A 14,467-nucleotide genomic window follows, 5' to 3' on the forward strand; every position below is an offset into this window, starting at 1 on the left:
TTAATTTTCAGAGCTTGTTTTTAATCCAAATATAACATATTTATATGTTTTTGGAATCAGAAAATGATGAAGAATAAGATAAACGTAAATTTGGATCGTTTTAAAAACAATTTTTTTTTTACAATTTTCAGATTTGTAATGACCAAAGTCATTAATTAATTTTTAAGCCACCAAGCTGAAATGCAATACCGAAGTCCGGCCTTCGTCGAAGATTGCTGGGCCAAAATTTCAATCAATTTGATTGAAAAATGAGGGTGTGACAGTGCCGCCTCAACTTTTACAAAAAGCCGGATATGACGTCATCAAAGATATTTATCGAAAAAAAGAAAAAAACGTCCGGGGATATCATTCCCAGGAACTCTCACGTCAAATTTCATAAAGATCGGTCCAGTAGTTTAGTCTGAATCGCTCTACACACACACGCACAGACAGACAGACAGACAGACAGACAGACAGACAGACAGACAGACAGACAGACCGACCGACAGACAGACAGACACCACGACCCTCGTCTCGATTCCCCCTCTACGTTAAAACATTTAGTCAAAACTTGACTAAATGTAAAAAAACACAAACAATTAAAATATTTGTCACTATGAATGTCAAACAAGTCGCGTAAGGCGAAAATACAATATTTAGTCAAGTAGCTGTCGAACTCACAGAATGAAACTGAACGCAATGCCATTTTTCAGCAAGACCGTATACTCGTAGCATCGTCAGTCCACCGCTCATGGCAAAGGCAGTGAAATTGACAAGAAGAGCGGGGTAGTAGTTGCGCTAAGAAGGATAGCACGCTTTTCTGTACCTCTCTTTGTTTTAACTTTCTGAGCGTGTTTTTAATCCAAACATATCATATCTATATGTTTTTGGAATCAGGAACCGACAAGGAATAAGATGAAAGTGTTTTTAAATTGATTTGGAAAATTTAATTTTGATCATAATTTTTATATATTTAATTTTCAGAGCTTGTTTTTAATCCGAATATAACATATTTATACAGCAGTCCCTCTCATGAACGGACACCCTTGGGCCATAGCAAAACTGTCCGTACATTGCAGGTGTCCGGTCACGGGAGGGGTGACCACACCACCCCCTCCCCCATACACACACAGACACACAAACAACAGCATTGAATCTATGCTAATCACTTCTTGTGGCTGCTAAACAATAAACTCCTAATACGTTCTGTAAAAATGATTTGTATGAAAAGTGTTGAAAAGAAGAGATAAAATAAATCCTCAAGGCAGTGAACACACTCACCATGCACTGACATACGAAAGCAGCCACACAAACACAGCACAGAGGAGCGTGTGCAGATGCTTTGCAAGAATAAGCTTGAAAACCAGTTTGAATAAATAGCAGCAGATAGAGCTGCATGTCATAATCATGTAATTTATTTTCATCTTGTCTGGCTTTATTGACTGCATGCCGATCATGTGGCATGGCAGTGACTTTTCACTCTTCAGTCGGAAATACACTGTACATAACACAGCTCTCACTCTCCCTCACTAAATGCCTACCCCAAGCCCTGACAACTGATGCTTGGAAATTGTGTGGAAGAGTACACCTCTCTATTTCTCTCCAATGCTCTTCCTGCTGACATGCAGTGACACCGGACACCCCACCGAGTTTAGCCAGCTACCCCTCCACCCCCACCCCCCCTCCCTCCCTCTCTCTCTCACTCCCTCCAGCCATGTACTGTTTGGGGCTGTGGCCAGAGAGGTCAGCTCCAACTGTTCACTCAGAGCAAAACCAGTTGACTGTGTCGTAACTTTTGACAAAGCAAGACAACTGAAGGGTTCATAGATTAGGCAACCGACTCACTGGTCAAGGCTGAGGGGAAACAAGAGTATCTTGTCAATGAAAGTGGTTACACACAGACACACGATGCTGAGAACTGTGGCCGGTTTTTCACTCTCTTTCGCTCAGGACCTTCATCGACTGTGGTTTCTGTTGTTTACGTCCAACAGACAAGAATAAAGAGCACAGTGCAGTTTCATGTTGGCATCTTCGCATGTACTCCACTCCTGACCAAAACTACCCCCGGCCTCCTGATGGGTACAGGTGCACTCAAGTTACCAGTGACTGTCGTCACGCCATTGCGGCTGTGATCTTTGTACCAAGAGCCGGACTGCTCTGTTATCGATTTTGTTGTGGTGAAAATTTGACGATGGTCTGTCCGTACATTGGAGGTATGACCTGCTGTTGGGACCGAAAATGAGTGTCCGCGTCCACGTTTTGCAGGTGTCCGTTTAAGGGGGGGCAAATATAGAAGGAAAACACTCCGTGCCGAGCAAATGTGTCCGTACATGTCAGGTGTCCGCTCACGCCGGGGGCCGTACATTGCAGGGACTGCTGTATGTATATGGTTTTGAAATCAGAAAATGATGAAGAATAAGATAAACGTAAATTTGGATCGTTTTATAAATTTTTATTTCTTTTTACAATTTTCAGATTTTTAATGACCAAAGTCATTAATTAGTTTTTAAGCCACCACGCTGAAATGCAATACCGAAGTCCAAGCTTTGTCGAAGATTACTTGACCAAAATTTCAACCAATTTGGTTGAAAAATGAGGGCGTGACAGTGCCGCCTCAACTTTCACGAAAAGCCGGATATGACGTCATCAAAGACATTTATCAAACAAGAAGAGCAAACGCTCGATCGAGTCACTTTCGCAGTTCTGAATATTATATGAGGCATCAGATGGACAGGAAGAAATTGCTATTCACAACACAATGAGTCACGTTCACATAAAATTTGAGCCCGGTCACTTTTATAGTTTCCGAGAAAAGCCCAACGTTAAGTTGTGTGTTGCCGAACAGAAAAGGCTAGTTATCTCCCTTGTTTTTCTGATAACGTTCGTAAAAGGCTACAGATGTAAATACTTTGATGTAAAGAATAATCCTACAAAGTTTCAATCACATCCGATGAACTTTGTCAAAGATATAAAATGTCTAATTTTTCCTTTGACGCTGACCTGTGACCTTGAAAAAGGTCAAAGGTCAACGAAACCATCGTTAAAGTGTAGAGGTCATTGGAGGTCATGACTAAACAAAATATGAGCCCGATCGCTTTGATAGTTTCCGAGAAAAGTCCAACGTTAAGGTGGTGTCTACGGACGGCCGGCCGGACGGCCGGACGGCCGGACGGACGGCCGGCCGGACAGACTAACACTGACCGATTACATAGAGTCACTTTTTCTCAAGTGACTCAAAAAATGAAAAAAACGTATGGGGATTTCATACCCAGGAACTCTCATGTCAAATTTCATAAAGATCGGTCCAGTAGTTTAGTCTGAATCGCTCTACACACACACACACACACACACACAGACACACACACGCACACACACACGCACATACACCACGACCCTCGTTTCGATTCCCCCTCGATGTTAAAATATTTAGTCAAAACTTGACTAAATATAAAAAGCAAGGAAGATAAAAAACATGTGTCAGTAACAATGACAAGAGCCCAGCTAAGCCCAAAGACTATGTGTATACACCTTGTCATCACCTCTCCAGAAAGATGCTGATGTTTTCATGAGTGGGATTTTATGTGTATGGCTGTTTTATCTAAGCCATTTACATAGTCATACTCCGTTCTCGGAGGGATGCATGCTGGGTACTTTGTGTTGCTCTAACCTACCAAACTCTGACATGGATCACATGGATCATTCACATTTGGATCTTGTGCTTGTTTTGTACACATAAAGTATCGATGAAGGGAAATAAGGCGCTAGCAAATCTGCACATTATTTCACCTGGGAGATTGGAAAAATCTGCACCCATAACCCAGCCAGGATTCAAGGCAGGAACCTAGCCAGACCTGTTTACCCCAAAAACTTAACAAGAGTAATGGTCAAGTTAAAAATTAGTAATCCGATGACAAAAATAGTAACCCAGTGGTTACTAACACCAATATTAGCAACACAATTAATCTAATTTGAAGCACATATGAAAATCATAGTCTGAACTCAAATGCAGTATTTTCCCCAAAAATTCAAAAAAATGGTCATAAAATACTCCAAAATAGTAAGGGTAAACAGGTCTGCCCAGCAGGCTGATGTCCTTTAAAATGAGGCTGTTGCGCCTGTGACGTTGCAATCTTACCTTCATGAAGGGGAAGACCAGCATGAGGATGAAGTTACAGATCCAGTTGAAGGCCAGGGAGAGACTCATGGCGGCGGCACGGGGCTCCTGACGGAAAATCTCACTCACCACGATGAAGGGGATGGGACCTGTACAACACAGACACACACACAATTATGTACCACTTTGTTTTCACTGTCATTTTTAAACAAAGACTTTTTTTTAAATTTTAAAAATAAATACTGAGGATGAAACTGAAAGTTGCTTGTTCATTTTAATGCTTGTTATTCTCTCAGGTGCCAGGAGACTGGTTCCAAATAACTCTCACTTACTCTATTACACGTGTTGTATGCATTTAGAGCCCTTACAAGCCTAGATTCTCTCTCTCCCTCTCTCATCGTCATCATCATCGTCATCTTTATTATCACGTTTTCCAACCTCCTTTTGTTGGTTAACTTTTTAACTTTTTAATCATATAATTGTGTGTCTATGCGTCCCAAGGACAGATTGTAAGAAAAGGCGTAGCCTTAAATCTTAATCCTTGTTAAATAAAGTTCAATTCAATCCCCCCTCCCTCTCTCTGTCTCTCTGTGCGGGCTAATAAGTAGAGTAATTCCAACGCGCGCAGCACGTGTAAACATTTATGTGTGTGTGTGTGTGTGTGTGTGTGTGTGTGTGTGTGTGTGAGAGAGAGCGTGTGAGCGTGTGTGTGTGTGTGTGTGTGTGCACGCACGCATAGGTGCGTGCATATAAGTCGCGTACGGACATAGAAAACAGGTAACAGCTAGTCATTTATAAACATAATGAAAATCAGTTGACCACTGTAATCCTGTTTGAGGCACTTACTACATGCCCGAGATTTTATGAAGGGGAAGGGGAGAGGGAGGGGGAAGGAGGGTGGCGCACAGTACTGTATGGATCCAAACCAAAGGCTAATTGTCCAGCTTGCAAAAACAACCAAAACTGAATGTTGTCAGGCCACATGGACCCAGGCACGGCAAGGAAACTTACCCAGACCAAGAGCAAATCCAATGATGTAGGTGTGGGCAGCGATGATACAGACGTAGGCGAACGTCTGTTTGTGCGTCTGAAAAAAGGCAAACACATAAATCAACTGTCATTTCTATCAAAGTCAGAACATCTCTCTGTCCACTACACTTTTACCCTCGCTCTAGTTTGCTTCTAAACAAGAAATACTTTCTAAAAAAAGGGCATTCAGATCCTAAACTGTCATTTCAATCCAAGTTACAACATCTTATTGTCCCCTTTACTTTTAAACTTTTCTTGTTGTTTGATTATTAAAAAGAAAGAAGTTCGATTTACATGTACCTCTGAAAAAAATGCATCTAGATATTCTACCAAAGTTACAGCATCTTCCTCCCCCCCCCCCCCCCCCCCTCCCACCCTTGCCCGACAGTATGCATCTAAACAAGAAATGACTTCTGAGAAAAAAAATGTATAGAGGTACTGAACTGTAATTTCCATCTTCTGCCAATCAGTGACTGTAAAGCGCATTAAGCTTTTCATGCGTCGGAGAAATTTGCTAGTGCATCATCTTCTGCTAATCAAGAGCTGTTCACGCGTTAGAGAAAAGCTGTAATCAATGAGGAGCTACATACCAAGAGATCCGTGGTACTGATAAGAACATCATCTTTTGTCAATCAGTAACTGTAAAGCACTTTAAGCTGTTGATGCATTAGAGAAAAGCTGTAATCAATGAGGTGCTACATACCAAGAGATCCTTGGCACTGATAAGAACATTATCTTTTGTCTATTAGTAGCTGTAAAGAGCTTTAAGCTGTTCACGCGTTAGAAAAAAGCTGTAATCAATGAAGCGCTACGTACCAAGAGATCGGGCTTGCCCATGAGGTTGAGGAAGATGGTGAGCATGAGGAAGGAGAGACACATGACGCCCATGGGCCACAGCAACAAGGGTCGGCGGCCCAGTTTCTCCATAAGTGGAACCTGTCAAAACATTTGATGAATGGCATTATGCAAATGTAACATATACAATCCCCCCTCCCCCCCACTCACACACACAAAAAGTTTCATGGGGAAGAGACGAAATCAATTCTACGTGCGCACACATAACTCTCTCTCACTTTCCACAAAAGGACACACACACTATCTCTCTCTTTACACACACACACACACACACACACAGACACACACACACAGACACACAGACACAGACACACAGACACACACACAGACACACACACAGACACACACACACACAGACACAAACAAACACAGACACACACACGTGCACACACACACACACAATCTTTCTCTCACTCCCTTGCTCCACAGAATCATCAAATTTCGATATTACAAAGTCAAACTGTATCATGATCATTGTCAGTAAACAGCTAAAGTTTTCATACGGTTTCTGTTTGTGCTTGCATGCGTCAGAAAGAAGAGCAGGCATGTCAGTCTATCTGACAATTGATTTATCTGTCTGAGCGCACATGTCCACACACACTTTCATTCCTCACACAAAAACAAACGAACGAACAAATCCAAAAACAAAGAGACTGCTAACGTTCCAAAGTTCAGAATCAAAACCCAAGAAAGGTAGGTTGTTGGAACGTTTGTTTTTGACAAAACAATACATTCACAAATATATCGACCCAACGGTTTTTTAAGTGCACAGACAAACAATAACGAAAACTCATCTGGCTGATTTTTCCTTCCGCCTTTTTTTTTTGGCAGGCGGAAGGAAAAATTAGCCAGATAAGTTTTTATTATTGTTTAAACAGTTTGTCTGTAAACAAAGAACAAACAAACAAAAGCATTAGAATGATGCGCCACTTACAGCAATCACAGTGCAGAGAACGTTGATGGTGCCAGTGCCCACGATGACGTAAGGGATGTACAATATTGGCACAGAGGCCTGGGCGAAGATGAAGGCAGAGTAAGACATCACCTGCAAGAGAAAATCACAGTGCTAACATACATGTAGCATCAATACTCCATCACCTGCAAGAGAAAATCACAGTGCTAACATACATGTAGCATCAACACTCCATCACCTGCAAGAGAAAATCACATGTAACATACATGAAGCATCAACACTCCATCTTTTCCCTGTCTGGGCCAACAACAAAAAAGGAAAAAAAAGCGAAACATTAGTAAGGCATGTTTATCATGGTTCATCACATGAGAACCACTAAACTGTTCATTCAGTAAAACCTGCTCTGGCATCCGCCCGCCTCTCAACAACCACTTGCCAAAAATGACCACAACAAAGGATCCGCAGAACGTTTGCTTTTATCTTATATAATTAACCTTTCCATTGTGACCATCTTTGGTCGTTATCAACAGGTAAAATGAGGTGAGTGATTGCATGGGTGTTACTGGGAAAAATCAAAAAACCTGAAAGGCAGGGGTCCGAAATGCTCAAGTTTGAAAGAAAGTTTCTGGACACCGACGAAACCAAATCATAATAAGCAAGATGGCGGCAAATCCAAGGGAGCGAACCGAGAAAGCACGCGAACCCGTGTCAAAAGTCGGATCGGAACCGCTGCTCGTTATTTCAACTTAGCGAAACGAAGCTTTTTTTTTTTTTTTTTTTGAAAACCCGGAAAACCGGAATTTCCGGCTTCAGATTTTTTCAAAAACCGGAAATTTGGCAAAAGCCGGAAGAGTAACACCCATGTGATTGGCTGCAGCTAGTGAGGCGTGTCCTTAGAATGACACTGACAGACCTGTCAACCCTTGTGAAAGCTCAATTTACTCTTATTTTTTACATTTTCAGCGTAGCAAATGGTGTTTTATTTTAGCATTGTCTAAAATGTATTCGCACATCCATATTTAGGATATTGCGGACAAGAATACATTTAGCACGGCTGTTCCAAGCTTGTTTTTAAGGCCCGCGATGGGGAGTGGTAAAAATAGCCAGCGGCACGATATCACTGCTTGCAGACTGTCAGCCGGCGACTTTGTCTGCGCATCACCGTTTGCGTTGTGCTGCGAGGCATATCAGCGCAGTTCAACGTTGCCAGAGACCAAAGAAGCGCTTTACTCTACCTCGCAGTGGCGGCTTACTGGAGGAATGTTCATTATCTGTGCTCGCCTGCCAGCAGACCACAGGCACACCCAATAAAGTTCGGACTTGTACTGGCAGAGCGCGAATGCAAATTCTTGTAGGCGTACATAGACACAACATAACATATAGTGATATACAGACAATAACGCCAACAACACTTCAACAGCATATGAATGGAATACAAACAAATCCGCAAATCGCGCACAATACACCAGTTAAAAAAATAAGGATTACCAAAACGGCGTGCAGAAACTACACTGACTCGGAGAGGAGAAACATTTATCACACAATGTGGATAGCAAACATTAAAATAAAACAGACAAGTCAAGCATAAAATAAACACAAATACTGAAAACACAATAAACAAGGGTGAAACAAACAAAAATATGTGCTTGCCGACAGTCAGTGTGTGTGCGTGGTTTGTGCGTCAGCGGTGCGTGTGTGTACGGGCCCGGCGCGCGTTTGTGCGTGCGTACGTTCTTGCTGCGCGTGCGTTTGAATGAGAAAGAAGAGAGAGAGAGAGAGAGAAGAGAGAGAGAGAGAGAGAGAGAGAGAGAGGATTGAAGAATGAGGTCACGGTATCTGTCACATGAATATAGACACACACACACACATCTGGTATGAAACACTGACTCACCGAAAAAAGCTGAGTTCCGTTATTCTGTAACTACCCGTACGGGAAGTCAAAGGCTACTCCATCCTGGTTAGGTAATCTAATTGATAGAATCCGATTCTGCCTGGAGACTTACTTCAGACGGGTTGTCAGACGATCTGAGCCTTGTCAATCGCATATAACATTTGGAACAGAAAGTCCGCGAGAAAAAATCGGCATTCGTTTCTTCTGCGATGTTTAGGCCGTATAACCTTGCAAGATCCGACTCATACTTTATGCACAATTTGGCTGGGTTAGTGTCGTACTTCCTCTTCGATCTTTCTCCACATATTCTGCAGAGAGCTTGGAGTCTCTCAAAGTGAAGGCTTTCCTCATGCGCCTGTGAAGCCATACTCACCCCAGAGCGCAGCTACAAAAAATGTGGGAAGCAACACAAGCCAACAAATAAAAGCATAGAAATAAAACACACGGACAATCCTGCCGCATTTCCCTTCTGTTGGATAGAACTACCATTCACTGAATGAAATCCAAAGTTTGAAGATAATTAAAACTTGCATGTTGATGCAGGGTAACATTTTTGAACACCACACACCGCTGATATCCAAGTCATATTATGAGTACAAAAATCAAAAAGCGGGAAGCAACACCTAATCACATCCTACTAGAAATAAAACACACGTGTGAATATGCACCATTTCTCTGTTACTTCAAGGAACAACCATTCACAGACACAATTCCAGAGTATGAACACAAACACATGTTGCAGTCCAGAGCGAAAATGATTTAAACACACCAAATTGTGAAAAAAAAAAACCCACACAGCACTTCCCCGACACATGCAGTGAGCCGCGGCTGCGACCTAGAGTAAAGCGCTTCTTTGGTCTCTGGCAACGTTGAACTGCGCTGATATGCCTCGCAGCCCAATGCGAACAACGATGAGCAGACAAAGAGTGCAAAGGTGTTAGGTTACACATCCTGCGTGCTGGAAGGTGTGGCTGGGTCGCTATATATATACACTTTGCACGGGCTGTACCCTCCTCGCCTGTAAACTAAAACAGCAGAAAAGGGGCCATTGGAACAGCCGTGTTAGGCAATTCTAAGCTTTGCGTAACAGTGTAGCCAGCCATTTGTCTTAAAACGTAGCATGCTATGCTGAAAGCCTAACAGTGGGCAGCTCTGAAAAGAGATGGATGGATGGACTCACAGCGTTGATGCCGGACCACTGCTGGACGACCTGGATGAGGCAGGCGATGATGACGGGCAGGCGGAGGGAAGGGGAGGTCACCAACTCTTTGATGGTGAAGTTCTTGATGCCCTGAGACTTGCGCGCTTCCACTCTCATCTCCTCCATCTCCTCCTCAATGTTGTGATCCCCCCCACGCAGGCTCTGCAGCACTGTGCAAACAAAATACAATGGCTGTGATTTTTTCCCAGAGTGTAGCAGTTTGTAGATGTCATAAAATGAAGCATCTCCAAGTACAAAAAAATAAAAAATAAAAAAAAATAATAATATAACAAATTCCCCCAAAATCCAAACTTATCAATCAAATACTTCAAATATATCAAATAGCACTTTGTAGATGTCATAAAAGGACATTTCACCCACTGGGCGGGGATATAGCTCAGTTGGTAGCGCGCTGGATTTGTATTCAGTTGGCCGCTGTCAGCGTGAGTTCGATCCCAGGTTCGGCGGAAATTTATTTCACAGAGTCAACTTTGTGTGCAGACTCTCTTCGGTGTCCGAACCTCCCCCCGTGTACACTACATTGGGTGTGCACGTTAAAGATCCCACGATTGACAAAAGGGTCTTTCCTGGCAAAATTGCTTAGGCAGAGTTAATAATTGTCTACCTATACCCGTGTGACTTGGAATAATAGGCCGTGAAAGGTAAATATGCGCCGAAATGGCTGCAATCTACTGGCCGTATAAAATTTCATCTCACACGGCATCACTGCAGAGCGCCTAGAACTGTACCCACGGAATATGCGCGATATAAGACTCATTGATTGATATATACAAAAGGTAAAAAAAATGAAGAAAAAAAAATAAAAATTCCCCCCAAATCCAAAATTATCTATCAAATAATTCCTCTCCCTTTCATAAAACAAGAGAGAAAAAAGTACAAAAAAAAAGAAAGAAAGAAAAAACAAACCAAAAACAAACCGAGACAGAAAAGAGTTCCAAAACTTGAACATAGCACACAGGACAAGCAGTGCACTTGGCAATAGAGATGGCTGTGTCCCTTGTCTCACAAAAAGTTCAAAATTGTGATCTGTGGGCAAGTAACTGCTGTCACCTTTGGGAGAAGCGCTGGGGAAGGAAGACGGAGAGTAGCAGGGTGGGTGAGGATAGAGCAAGGCTTGCTGTGTGTGTGTGCATGCGTGTGTGTGTGTGTGCATGCGTGTGTGCATGCATGCACGCACACATGCATGCGCATAAGGGGGTGTGTTTGTGGTGATAGTCACAGGCAGGGTACTTTAAAAAAAAAAAAATAAAAAAAAAGGGTAGCGAGAGTAGTTGGTGAACTTTTTCTTTGTTTTCGTAGGCTAGGACAGGCGAAGTCTCCATCACCCAAGGAGAAAGCCCCATCTTCCCCAAAGAATTAACCTCCACCTTTTTTCTTTTTTTTATCAATATACCTAACCAGGGATTTGCCCTGTATCACCATTGCTCCTAACGACTTTGCCATAAAGACGGAATGCACATAAAAAACCACTTATGCAAAAAACACGAGTGTACGTGAGAGTGTCAGTCTATGAACGTAGAAGAAAAAAAAGACTGCTGTGATGACATAAAAGTTTATTTGTGTTTTGGTGAACTGACCTTTGCGAGCGTCCTCCTCCTGTCCCTTCTTGATGAGCAGGAAGCGGGGGCTCTCCGGGCAGAACGGCATCAGCACCAGACACATCAAGGAGGGGACCGCGTTGAAGGCAAACAGCAAGGGCCACAGCGTTGCCGTGCCTGTCACGCACAAAACACAGGATGATAAATTATTTATATCCAGATGGAAAACTTTGCTCTACAAGTTACAATGAACAAACCACAGGATGATAAATAATAGATATCAGGATGGAAAACTGCTCTACAAGTTATAATCAAGAAAGCAAAAAAAGATGAGCTCTTACCGAGCAGTAGACAGTGGCACCTGTGAGTGATAAAAGCAGGGATCACATCAGCTGGACATAATTCTCTACATTGTATCAAATCCCTCACTGACCCCAGAACCTGAACCACATCAATAGCATTGAACTGGTTTTTGAAATTGGAGGCAATGACGACTGAACTTAATGCCTGCCTCGCTAAACATGTATGAAAACACACACACACACTACAATTATTAACTTCTGTGCAATTATTATTCTATGTGAAAGGTACCACTGTATGTGATGCCGTTCATTTTCAGTCAACAGGTACTAGGGCTACATTATGTCCAAACCTGAAACTGAAAAAGTCTCAGGAGCCCGACAACCTCAATTTTCATAGTTCAAAGTTTGGAAAGGTGGATCTATTCTTCAGAGAACTTTTTCCCAAACCAGACACATCAGGAATAAAGACACAAATGAGCATCTAACTTTAAGTTTCAAGACAAACAACAACGATTCGATTGAACAAACCAGACATCAGGAATAAAGACACAAATGAGCATCTAACTTTAAGTTTCAAGACAAACAACAACGATTCGATTGAACAAACCAGACATCAGGAATAAAGACACAAATGAGCATCTAACTTTAAGTTTCAAGACAAACAACAACGATTCGATTGAACAAACCAGACATCAGGAATAAAGACACAAATGAGCATCTAACTTTAAGTTTCAAGACAAACAACAACGATTCGATTGAACAAACCAGACATCAGGAATAAAGACACAAATGAGCATCTAACTTTAAGTTTCAAGACAAACAACAACGATTCGATTGAACAAACCAGACATCAGGAATAAAGACACAAATGAGCATCTAACTTTAAGTTTCAAGACAAACAACAACGATTCGATTGAACAAACCAGACATCAGGAATAAAGACACAAATGAGCATCTAACTTTAAGTTTCAAGACAAACAACAACGATTCGATTGAACAAACCAAGAGGTCTCATCTTGACTCGCTCTTCCAAAGTAAAACCCCTGACGTCAAAAGCGAAACAAAGTTCGAGACGACATCATAACGTGAATAATGGCGTCACATAAACTTTCTGTAGCTTCTCCTGCACATCTCCCAGAAACCCACACAGAACTTTGATAACAAAGTTTGTCTCAGTGTCAGCAGGAGAAAATGACTCGTAAGGTCACAACTTTAACTCAGCTGTGCATGGATCGGTATTGTATATTTTTAACCCTCTCGTGTGCCGTGGTGCAGCAGTGGATAAGACATCGGCCTCCTAATCGGAAGGTCATGAGTTCAAATTCCGACTGCGGTCGCCTGGTGGGTTAAGGGTGGAGATTTTTCCGATCTCCCAGGTCAACTTATGTGCAGACCTGCTAATGACTTATCCCCCTTCGTGTTTACACACAAGCACAAGACCAAGTGCGAACGAAAAAGATCCTGTAATCCATGTCAGAGTTCGGTGGGTTAGAGAAACACGAAAATACCAAGCATGCTTCCCCCGAAATCGGCGCATGCTGCCTGAATGGCGGGGTTAAAACGGTCATACATGTAAAAATCCACTTGTGCAAAATCATGAGTGAACGTGGGAGTTTCAGCCCATGAACGAAGAAGAAGAAGAGATTAACCCTCTCACCCAACAGCTCGTTCAGTCCAAAGATCTGGGCGACCAGGATGCCAATGGTGATGGCCAGCTGGTGACAGGTGCCGATAGCACCACGGATCTTCCTGGGAGATATCTCCGCCAAGTACAGCGGACACAACGAGATGTTCAGACCTGAAGCAGTCCATCAACAGATTAGGGTTGATTTAGAATCAAAAAACAAGAAAGGTATGTTGTTGGAATGTTTAATTATTGACAAATCAAAACCTTATGTCTCGACATGTATTTCTCTCTCTCTCTCAACTGTACACAGATATAAGAACAGCCTCGCTTTCACCTAGATCCTGCCTAAAAACAATGTTCAGACCTCATGTTCAGACTCGGCGTAATGATTCCGAAAGGACTACTTTTTAGCGGTCAAGTTCAGTCGTCTGCATACTCGAAAGTGAAAAAAAGATGTAACGTTTTGCTACAGTATCGGAGGATGAACTGTCGAAGAAGAAAAAGAATCTCGTGCCAACCACTACGCAGAAAAGACCATCCGAGTTGTCCAGAAGAAGTTCTGAAACACGTCACGTTCCAAATCAAAAGACGACATTCTATTCTCTTAGGTCACTATTCTTGGTTTATGGTACCATTCGGCGGCTTTGCTACGAGTATGCCATAGTCTTGGTTGGCCGAGACCTTGAGGTGGAATGCGAGTGATTAGGTTTGTTGATTTTGCTCGGAGAAGTGGTCCGTGTTCAAGCAAGTTTCTTTCTTCTTTGAAAACAAAAACCCTAAGACCAGTGAATGTCGAGATATATATATATATATACGACTAGTGTCTGTGTGTCTGTCTGTGTATCTGTGTGTCTGTGTGTCTGTGCGCGATGCACGGCCAAAGTTCTCGATGGATCTGCTTCAAATTTGGTGGGCATATTCAAGTAGACCCGGGACACGACACAACCTGGTCGATATTTCAACACGTGCTCTCAGCGCGCAGCGCGGAACCGATTTT

At 42.5% G+C, this 14,467-nt stretch overlaps 1 protein-coding gene across 4 annotated transcripts in view; it reads right to left on the minus strand.

Annotated features, from left to right (window-relative positions):
- LOC138978375 (solute carrier family 2, facilitated glucose transporter member 1-like) overlaps window positions 1-14,467 on the minus strand; it is a 139,756-nt gene that overhangs the window by 11,257 nt on the left and 114,032 nt on the right. For all 4 annotated transcript variants that reach the window (XM_070351099.1, XM_070351098.1, XM_070351100.1 and 1 more), the window contains 7 exons: window positions 13,501-13,641; window positions 11,581-11,718; window positions 9,962-10,152; window positions 6,912-7,022; window positions 5,939-6,058; window positions 5,105-5,180; window positions 4,115-4,242 (listed from right to left, as the gene is read on the minus strand). In XM_070351099.1, coding sequence (XP_070207200.1) covers window positions 4,115-4,242; window positions 5,105-5,180; window positions 5,939-6,058; window positions 6,912-7,022; window positions 9,962-10,152; window positions 11,581-11,718; window positions 13,501-13,641 — 905 coding nt within the window. The remainder of the gene's footprint in view (window positions 1-4,114; window positions 4,243-5,104; window positions 5,181-5,938; window positions 6,059-6,911; window positions 7,023-9,961; window positions 10,153-11,580; window positions 11,719-13,500; window positions 13,642-14,467) is intronic.

Source organism: Littorina saxatilis, linkage group LG10 (genome assembly GCF_037325665.1).
Source record: "Littorina saxatilis isolate snail1 linkage group LG10, US_GU_Lsax_2.0, whole genome shotgun sequence".
Classification (NCBI taxonomy): domain Eukaryota; kingdom Metazoa; phylum Mollusca; class Gastropoda; order Littorinimorpha; family Littorinidae; genus Littorina; species Littorina saxatilis.